Here is a 10,545-nt window from a genome sequence, read left to right on the forward strand (position 1 = left end):
GATTTCTCTTCTTTTCTTTTTTTAACAGATTGCAAAGTGGCGCTTTTATTTATTTTCTATTTTTGAACTTGATACAAATTTTGACACAGCTGTACTTTTATTTTCTTTATTTTTGAACTTGCTGTTATTGGATGTAGATTGTTAGTTTGTATTTAGATACAACTTGTTACTATACTGATACTAGTTGTTCAATAAATTGGAACAGTTGCGTGCTTGTTGCGTATTTCATTAGCATTGTGTTGGCCCGATGGGGGCAGGTGGGGCTTGAAAATTCCACCTTGTCCAAAGTGGGGAATGATCGAAAAAGTTTGAGAACCACTGCTGTACACAAACCAACCAGCCGACAGTTTGCAGGGCGGCAGACCCGATAAAAAGACAGCTACTTTTAAACATTATCAAAGACTTCTAATTCCACTTTTCTAGAAGCTGGTTAAAGGAATGAAAGAGGGATGCTGTGTTCACACGCTCCAACATGTCCTCCACCACTGGAACACTTTGAAAACCTCCTGTTTTACTCGGCTTCATGTAAACAGGAATATTAGTGGAATTTTCACTTCCATTACCCAGGCAAACAGCTTAGAGGAATATGGTCTTTTTCAGAATAAGGGCAGAAACCGGAGTATTTTGTGCATGTAAACCTAATCATTGTTTTTCTCAGCTGCAATTGACTTTTGGGATGTGACAATTTTCCTCTTCTTGATTAGTTTCTAGTTGTTGGATTGGAGCAACACAAATCTTTGCTTTTCTAAATTACACTTAAAATCTTACAAATGCAATTTTCATAACAATGCTGCTTTTACTTTATTCATACTGCATGTCATTCCATATTAAATTACAACATAAGCAATTGCAGAGAGAATCTGTTTTTCTATCCGATGCAAATCTGATATTTCAGTAACATTATTTTTAACTGCAAATTGGATTGTTAGTCATATGTGATTGTGTTTTGTACAAATGTGTTTGGCCCTATGTTCCCACAGGCCTATCTTCCCACACTTCTAAGATTTTTTTCCAAAATTAGGCCCTATGTTCCCACATTTCCTTTTTCATAAATTTGTATCAGATTTTATCCCCCTTTATCCCAATTTGGTAGCCAGTTACACCCAACCTATTATCCAGTAGTAATGGACTACATATGGAATGTAAGCCTAACCCCTGGGTGGGGGGGTTGTCAAAATTTCCGACCACACGTGAAGGTTGCTGCGATACAGACAGACGAGTCTGATCTCCGGTTACATTATTGTTAGTCTCGCTTTGCCAGACCTTCCTCTACAGCGCTGCGGAGGAAGGTCTGGCTAGTCCACACAGCATTCCTGAATGGGAGAGAAATGTGCTCTGGTTTATTGGCATTTCTTTAAACCAATCACAATCGTCTTGGGACTGTGTCCGGACGGAGCCACGGTGCCTCTGCTAAATAGTCTCAGGAAGGAACTTGTTTTGGTGGAACATGTGGACGTTCAAAAGTAGTTTTAGTCGTGCAACAGAAAACTCCGATTGGACAGATAGTCTAGCTAGCTGTCTGGATTTACCCTGCAGAGATCTGAGGAGCAGTTAACCATAGTGTAGTGTAGCTTTTTCCAGTCGGCTTTGCTCCCTGATTTGCTACTACTGGTGGCTGAGCTGAATATATCTTGACGCGTGCAGTTGTAAAGATGAGGAGTAGAAGTTGATGCAGTCGATTCAACGACTGTTTATTATTCTTGATGTAGATAGAATGTTACATAAACAATAACTTAAAATAAACCAAACAATTAAACTAAAGCAATCTCTTATATGGTAACAAACGGCTTGTCACGTCATGGCACCACACCATCACACGGTTTCTCTCTCAGGCCACGCCCACTGCTGTCGCTTCTTGTCTTTCCCCTTGGGCTCCACCTTCAGCCTCCCAACCGTCCTCTAGGTGGGTGTAGACAGACCTGTGGCCACATATGCTCACTCATCCACAAACACACATACTCACTACTATTCAGAAGAAAGAACATTAAATCAACCCACAGCTCAATTTGGCTCCTACACATAGTCCTCACAAATCCAACATAAAGAAAGAGGAAGGGGACAGACATCGCCGAAAAAGATATGCATCCGGTGGAATTTACTGCGGCACCGGAGCAATCCCAGAAGTGGAACGTCGTGGATATAGACTACTTTATTTTCCATGGGTGGCGTCGGGTTGCTTTTCTCCAAAAGTTAATTCAGACTTAACTTTTTGCTGCAGGCATTCAAAATGAATGGAAAGACCTGCGTTTTGCCGGACTGTCTGATGAGTGACACCGACACAGTGTTTGTGAATGAATGCTCAGCCAGCCGGCGCCTCACTAGAGCGTTAATGTTATGAACGTTCATACTATCTTTACCTTTATCAAATCCCTTGAAAGCAAACAGTAAACAGTCAAATGTTTTGAAAGACACAGACAAATGATGCACTGTAAAATTTTTCACTGTAAATTCACAGCAAATTGCTGGCTACTAGTTACATTACTTTCACAGTAATTTCACAGTAATTTATCGGTATTTATTTAAATTACATTATGTTGTATATAATCACAATAATATCCTGTATATTTTCATTTTTACTGTAAAAGTAATGCAACTCAGTAGCCAGCAATTTGCTGTGAATTTACAGTGAACACTGTAAATTTGACGTGATTTTACCAGACCTATACCAACATGTTAAAAATAAAAACAACAAAGCAAATACCAGTTTAACTTTTTAATGAATAAAACTACAAAACATTTATACATTTAAAGATTATCTTCAACAACAACAATACTAGGTCTGTCCTCGACTAAAGAAATTCTTAGTCGACTAACACTTATAGGATTTTGTCGACTAATCGATTAGTTGATTTAATTGACAGAGCTCTGCGCTTTGAGAGGTGGTTAAGACTAGAAAAGCACAATATAAATGTAGTTAATTAACCATCTGTAAAACTGAGTTTTTCCACAATTAATCCTGCAAAAGCACCACTTTAAATCTTGTGTTTACCATAAATGTGCTCATAAGTTTCTTGGAAATAAATAATCAAGCATGAATAAGCATAAAAAAATGACTAATCGACTAAAGAAATCTTAGTCGACTAAGACCAAAATGACCGATTAGTCGACTAATCGACTAAGAGGTGGCAGCCCTAAACAATACTACAACCATCTTGCTGTCTATGTGGGTCCAAGTACAGAAAAAGACATTGGCCAATGTGATAATGACATAGTTCACCTCACAGGAATGCATTGGTACATTTAAACATTATCATAACCCTTGTGTTGTCTTTCTGTCAACCTTGAAGGAAAAAAAGGCCTTTTTTTTCCCCACAGTTTGTTTTTGCTTTTTCCAGCGTTTTAAATTGTTACATTTTTTCAACACAATTTCAGCGCTTATTTCTACGTCCCATATTTTCTGATATAAAAAATAAATTGAAAACACAAGGGATAAACAACAACAATACTACAACCATCTTCCAATCAACAGAAACACAAATAAAAGCTCAGATAGAGAGTGTGTGTGTGTGTGTGTGTGAGAATGTCTACACTATTTTGACAAAACTGTTGGGACACCAGACCATTACACTAACAAGGACTTTAATAACATTGATTAAACTAGTGCAGTGCTGAAAATGTGTTTGGAACGGGCTGTTTGCTTGGCTTGTGGTATTGCTGATTGTAGAATTCTTCAAAACCAAATTGTTCCCAGAGAGAGAGAGAGAGAGAGAGAGAGAGAGAGAGAGAGAGAGAGAGAGAGAGAGAGAGAAATAGAGAGTGTGAGAGAGAGAGAGAAAAGAGAGAGAGAGTGAGAGAGAGAGAGAGAGAGAGAAAGAGATACAAACGGAGAGAGAGAGAGAAAGAAAGAGAGAGATACAAACGGAGAGAGAGAGAGAGAGAAAGAGATACACAGAGAAAGAGAGAGATACACAGAGAGAGAGAAAGAGAAAGAAAGAGAGAGAAAGAGATACACACAGAGAGAGAGAGATACACAGAGAGAGAGAGATACACAGAGAGAGAGAGAGAGAGAGAAAGAGATACACAGAGAAAGAGATGCACAGAGAAAGAGAGATACACAGAGAGAGATATATACATAGAGAGAGATAGAGAGAAACAGAGAGATATATATACATAGAGAGAGAGAAACAGAGAGATAGAGATATATATACATAGAGAGAAAGAGGTATATAGACAGAGATATATATACATAGAGAGAGAGAGATATAGAGCTTGCCATCAGTAATGTAATGCATGTCTTTAGAATGCAATGCCCCTGAATGTTAAAGTCCCTGTTGGTGTAATGGCCAGGTGTCCCTATACTTTAATCCTTTATATCTACATCGACATCCATTCAAAGTCCACAAGTTTTCTCATGAGTGTGCTCACATGTGGGTTGATGCCTCCCAACTGTTTCTTCTTCGATTCGGAGCCCACCTCAGGGTTAATACCCAAGAAGCACCTGTAAACAATATGACAAGACAACAACTTTCAGTATTGCATGTTATATTGCTCATTATATTTTACAGTTAGAAGGAATGCTCCAGAGTAAAAACAACCGTGGGTCTATTTATGGCTGATAATGGGTTAAAACTTTCATTTGGGAGAAAAATTACGTTAATCGAAGTTTTGTGAAAGACCATTATTTACATTAGCAAAAAACACCCGACACCGGATAAGCGGACGAAGATGGATGGATGGATGGATGGACCATTATTTACATTAGCAAAAAAATACTTTATAGTGTGTTGCAGTGGGAATACGTCCATGTCAAAATAAATTGCTATTTATTATTATTATTTATATTATTGCTATATGAATTTGAGTCAATGGAATGCTAACGGGAGGTGATCGTTTTGTAGCATCAAAATTGCGCCATAGGAGGTTCGAGTTCTGAGGCGAAGCTTACCCCCTTGGGGTGCGCGCATCCAGACCCTTACCGTGTTGTTGTAGGCGTGTGTATATAAGTGTGTGTGTGTGTGTGTGTGTGTGTGTAATGTACATTTGAGTGTTTCAATACCTTTGAATAAACTCCAGAGTACATGAGCCGTCCTCAGGATACTGCAGATTAAAGTTGTAATAGCTTGCAAAAACGGCTGCTATCCCATTGATGAAGCTGTCGTCTGGCCCCATCACCACTTGTCCTTCAGTGGATAGCATCCAAGTCTTTGGCTTCATCAGGTCACCTAAAATGAACAGATATAGAAGTGGAATGTTGAATGAACAAGAGAAGAATGTTTCTGATTATGATATCTAGCAACACTGCCTTTAAACTGTGAACCCACTTGTTACTGATCTAACAAGATCATCTACTGATTTAGTCTCTCAAACAGCTCAAGCTACAGAACATGCTTTGCTACCCCACCCCTTGAATGCAGGATAATTCTGAAAATCTCTAAAGCCATTGACTGTATACAACTACTACAGTAATTAAAAAAAAAAAATCCTAAAAGGAAACATTGTGCTAGAAAATATGAATATGAAGTCCAGATATAAATAGTACCTTGGATAATCAAGCAGGGGGTGCTCGGTAGCATCACTGTTCTCTGCACATCAGCGGCTGTGGCACACGGCTGTAAAATTAACTGTAACATATTTATGGTAGCAGATTCAAATACATAAAGACAGTTCACTGGTCTCCTGACAGAGGGTAATCAGAGAGAATGTTATGTATACTATCTAGTGTAAACACAGACTGCTTTTTAAAAATATTTTATACACAACTTACATCCGTCTCAAGCACGATGGCACTCTTGGGCTCCTTAAAGTACGCCAACAGGAGCAGGAGGATACATGCAGCCTTGTCTGAAGCCTCTGGCTCGAAATTATTCAGGATGTCCTCAATCTCTGGATGGCGTTTGAGTTCCTGGCAGAACCGAATAAGTGTACTGCCTCTATTTTTTAGGGCCTCTTGCAACTTAATAAGGATGGGGATATCTGTCAGCAGACTAAAGTGGGAGTAAAGGCCTCTCTGAGAGAAAAGAAAAGGCCATTCTTCCTTAATGTCTGAAATGGCAGGTGCGAGCAAACTGTTGAGGTACCGCCGCTGGATGACGTATGTCTTCTCAATCAAAGCTTCAGCTCTCCCTGCCCCGCCCATCCCTTCCTCTGAGTAGATGTTGTGCAGCTGCCTTTTCATTTCATCTAAGGTTGCCTCGGTCTCACCAGCAGGAAGTTCTGCAGGACACCACCTCACACATCCGTACCGATCCACAGGGCCTCTTGCCATCACTCCGGTTTCCTCAGCCACCCTAGTGGTGGGCCTTTTCTTTCTGCGTCGCTGTGCAAGAGTATTGTTTCTATTTTTATATTCCACTCTCGTTTTAATCTGCTGAAGAAGAGAGTGACAGCCATCTCCAAGAATGTCTCCGTTTCTACCAACATCAGCAAAACTTTTGGGATAATCCCTTACAATGCCCCGGACAATGCTGTGACATGTTGCTCTGGTTGGGTTCTGATCATGCTGAAGCATCTGGTCCACCACTGCCTTCACCATAGCTTGTCTGTCCCCTGGTGATGGTCTTGTTTGATTGTCCACTGCTGTTCGGATTGCTGCTGGCATCTGGTCCCACTTGACATGGAAGTCTGTGTACCATGACCTGCCAGGTAGTTTGGGTGAAGATAAAGCGTTCAGAGAGCTTTGGGAACCCAATGACGCCCGACATGGACTACTTGGGCGGGATGGAGAGGCTACTGAAACACATTCTATTTCAAGCACCGGAGGTCCTACAAGTGAGAGGACAAGAAATTGTGAAAAAGATAAGAGGTAGATAAAGTATACTGAAACAAACAAACTTCACAGGTTGCAGAGCAGAATTATTAAAATGGTACGACTTGTACCATTCTGCTCTTATAGACCAACTGTCCATTAGCATCTCTAATGTTTAGGTGAAGATAAGAAGTCTCAGACACATGCTCACACAAACTAAATTTACAGTGAAACATTGTTCACAAAATGACGGGGGAAAGGATTTAAATGAACTTTCTAGCAGGAGTATGAAACATGCTCAGCAAAAAAAAAAAAAAAAAACGGCAGAAAAAAAACGGAGGGAAAAGGGAGGATTTTGGTAGATAAGTAGATAATGTCTGATAAAACGAGAAAAAGGGACTGGTATCGGAAGTAAAATTATATTTAACGTTACAAGTACACGGACAAGGGGCAACCTGCTATTTCACCACAATGAGGGAGTCTGACAACGGTGGAGGTCTGCTAGCTAGTTAACGTTGTAGCTAGTTAGCTAACGTTATAGCTAGCTAGCTAGCTAGCTAGTAAGCTAGCTATATATATATAGCCCTCCGTTGCTCAAGTCCAGGGGGACTGTCAGTATGTCGTTCTGGATAAAAGTGTCAGCTAAATAAATAAATATATGACTGAGCCGGAAAATGTGGTGACAGAGTCTGATAGCTAGCTAGCTAACCAGCATGAAAGTCAGTCCACTAACGTTAAAAGTTAAACCAAAAAGCAAAGAATTCTTCAGAATACCTATTAAAAGCACCGTGAATTACAATCTACCATATAACTCTATTGCCTTCTTTTACTTCTTGACTTTTTGCCTTCAACTTGGCGTACCTCGTATCTGGTCGTGTATCTCTCCTGATCACCTGTGACGTCTGTGACAAAATCCAGAATCCAGTGAGTTTGGCTTCTGACGAAATCGCCCCACAATGCAGTGCGTTTCAAGTGCAATTCAAATTTCACAATAAGATGCTGTACTGTGATAGAGAACATACAGTCTTACATTTATTTCACAGTAAAAGTCTGAATACAATATTTTATTGTGAAATAATACTGTTAAATATTGTGAAATCACTGTATATAATAATAATTAACAGTGTGGCCTTTGGGGCGTTTCAGAGGGCGGGGACCGACAAAGTATTTTCTTGTTTCATTCTCAGGACTTGTTCAGCTTAAATGTTCACTTACAACTTCTTGAGATAGCCTAACGTGGTCATACTCAGATTCTAGTCAGAATCTGAGTCTGATACTGCTCCATTGGGCTGGGATTATGGGGCGTGTTTCAACCGTACCAGGAATGAAAATGCCTCTGCACTCAATTGGATAGACCTACAACCAATCAGAGCAACGGAGACAGACGTCACAGAAGCTGCAAGTCAAAGGCAGGCTTCGACAGAGCAAAGGCAGAGGCGGCAGTTTCCGTGGCGTGTGGACGGGTGTGGCGATGTGTATACATACGTGATCACGGTTCTTTGTTCCTCTTTTAAAATTAATGCGCTGTCGATATCTTCTATAACAGACGCGATGGCAGCCATCTTTGTTGTAAATGAATTCTTGTAAAAAGCCCTGAGAATTTGATTGGTCCAAACAGCTCTGGTTCGAGCAGTAGTTGCTCCACAACGGTTCAAGTCCAGACCCAACTTCCCAACCTCGAATGTTGTGGGCGGGGCTAAATTCGGCTGGCATCCAGGCTATCTTGAGACTGGCTGGATTAGTTGATTTCCTAAATATGGTAATAAAAGAACATAATCAGAGTGGTATTATGTGTTTTTTTCTCTCAAGACATATCTGCTGTCGTAACAGACTTAATTTCTCGGAGGACCGATGGGTTGGTTGTGTTTTAATTGTAGTTAATTATCAAACTGTGAACGGGGACATAACAATAAATTAAAAAAAAACATTATTTGGCTCCCGGCTAATAAGTGCAAATTAATTATTACACAAAGTCCCAATTTGACAGTAGGCGGTGGAGGTTAGGTTAAAGAGACAGACAGAATGAAAGAGAATATTAGCGATTAACTGATGTAGAACATAAATGATAATGAAAACTAATCTGATTAGAACAACAGAAAGAGAGAGAATCACATCAAAACTGGGAGAGAGAAACCGATTCAGGGTGTCAGAAAGCAGGAGTCACCCTGCAGCTCTGCTCCTGATTAACTATTTACAAGTTAAGATTAGAGATGGCGTGAATTATTGACGAGCCGCTCACCGCTGAGACGCACAGAATTGGGGCTGAGAGAGAGAAAGGAAGAGAGTGAGGGGCTGGAGACGGAGAGAAATTAAATGGAGAGCGAAAGGGATGTTTAGGGGAATTCAAAGCAGACTAAAAAAGTGGCTTTGGAGAATAAGACAAATACATATGGCTCATCAGTCAAATGTGTAAAGCAATATCTGTCAAAGAGAAGAATGGAGAGAGGGGAGGAGGAAGGGAGGGTGGTGGAGGTTGACAGGAATGAAATGATGCAGGCTGAGAGCAGGAGAGAGAGGGAGACGTGGGGCAGGGATCGAGGCAAAAGACTGTCGGCTCACAAGGGACTCACGGAGGATGGGTTTAGCTGAGGAGGGGGAAGAGAGCTGGGGAGTCTGGGTGATAGCAGACGGGGATGACTCAAGTGGATGAAATGCAGACTGAGGAAAGATACAAGAGAGAAGGAGAGAGGGGGGGAAGAAAGAAAGAAGAGAGCAGGAAGTCATTGGGGAATAACAAGAAAACAAGAGTGTCCCCGTGGAGACAGGAAGCAACAGTGACCACGACAGACCTTCTTACTGCCTGGCAGAGATCTCATCCTCTCAGTTCAGCCTGTTCTCATGAACCATACGGTCAAAAAGCTACGAGAAGATAAGGGGCCCTATTTTAACCATCTGAGCACACGGCATGAAGCGCCTGGTGCAGGTGTGTTTAGGGCGTGTCCAAATCCACTTTTGCTAGTTTGACGGCAGAAAAAGGGTCTGTGTACCGGGCGCCTGGTCCTAAAGGGTTGTACTTAGTGTCTTCATTAATCAGAGGTGTGTTTGGGGCGTAACATGCAATCAACCAATCAGAGATCATCTCCCATTCCCTTAAAAAGCCAGGCGCGTTTGGACCTTGGAGCATTGCTGTTATGATGGAGGATTTGCACCCTAATATTTTTATTTGTAATCTTAAGCATAGTGTGTGTGTGTTGTGCACGAGCCTAGGAGCATTTTACTAATGCTCTGTTAAAATAACAATGAAATGCTGCGTTATTGACTTTAGACCAGGTTTTTGTTGGTCAATGGAGCGATCACTTCCCACTGCCTCAAGATAGCAATACTCCCAGAATGCACCTGAACACACCTCCCTGTAAGACCAGCACGCCCAGAATGCACCTGAACACACCTCCCTGTAAGTCCAGCACACCAAGAATGCACCTGAACACACCTCCCTGTGAGACCAGCACGCCCATGGGCCACAGATGGGTGCAGGTGCATTTCCTATTTAAATTACGTGGGCGCTGGACGGGAAACTGACAACTGGGTCGGTTCTACTAGCAAAGAGACTTGCGTCGGGCTTTGCGCTGCGCCGGGTGCGAGATAGGGCCCAATGTGTTGCTCAGTTGAACTGTGACAGTAGAGAAAATAGCATTTCTCCTGATCCACATTGCTAACCATGAACCTTTTTCCACGCTTGTTGATGAAAAAAGCCGTCAACCCTCCAAACAATACGATGATGCAGTGTTTCCCACAGAATAAGATTCAGTTTGCGGTGGTTAGCTGACACTTTTATGCTGGACTCAGTAAACCTTGAATCTCTCGTCTCAGATTGATGCTTGAGTTTTGGTATCCATAAGTCCTATCAACGAATACGCGGG

At 41.3% G+C, this 10,545-nt stretch overlaps 1 protein-coding gene across 1 annotated transcript; it reads right to left on the bottom strand.

The window, feature by feature from the left end:
• Window positions 1-4,149: 4,149 nt before the first annotated feature.
• On the bottom strand, window positions 4,150-9,501 carry LOC114554930 (uncharacterized). The gene is made up of 6 exons (XM_028577035.1): window positions 9,475-9,501; window positions 9,256-9,343; window positions 5,705-6,702; window positions 5,480-5,561; window positions 4,997-5,162; window positions 4,150-4,438 (listed from the first exon to the last, which is right to left on the bottom strand). Exons 1-6 carry the CDS (start codon window positions 9,499-9,501, stop codon window positions 4,315-4,317), a joined length of 1,485 nt encoding a protein of 494 aa, XP_028432836.1. The 3' UTR covers window positions 4,150-4,314.
• Window positions 9,502-10,545: the final 1,044 nt, after the last annotated feature.

Source organism: Perca flavescens, chromosome 4, assembly GCF_004354835.1.
Source record: "Perca flavescens isolate YP-PL-M2 chromosome 4, PFLA_1.0, whole genome shotgun sequence".
Classification (NCBI taxonomy): domain Eukaryota; kingdom Metazoa; phylum Chordata; class Actinopteri; order Perciformes; family Percidae; genus Perca; species Perca flavescens.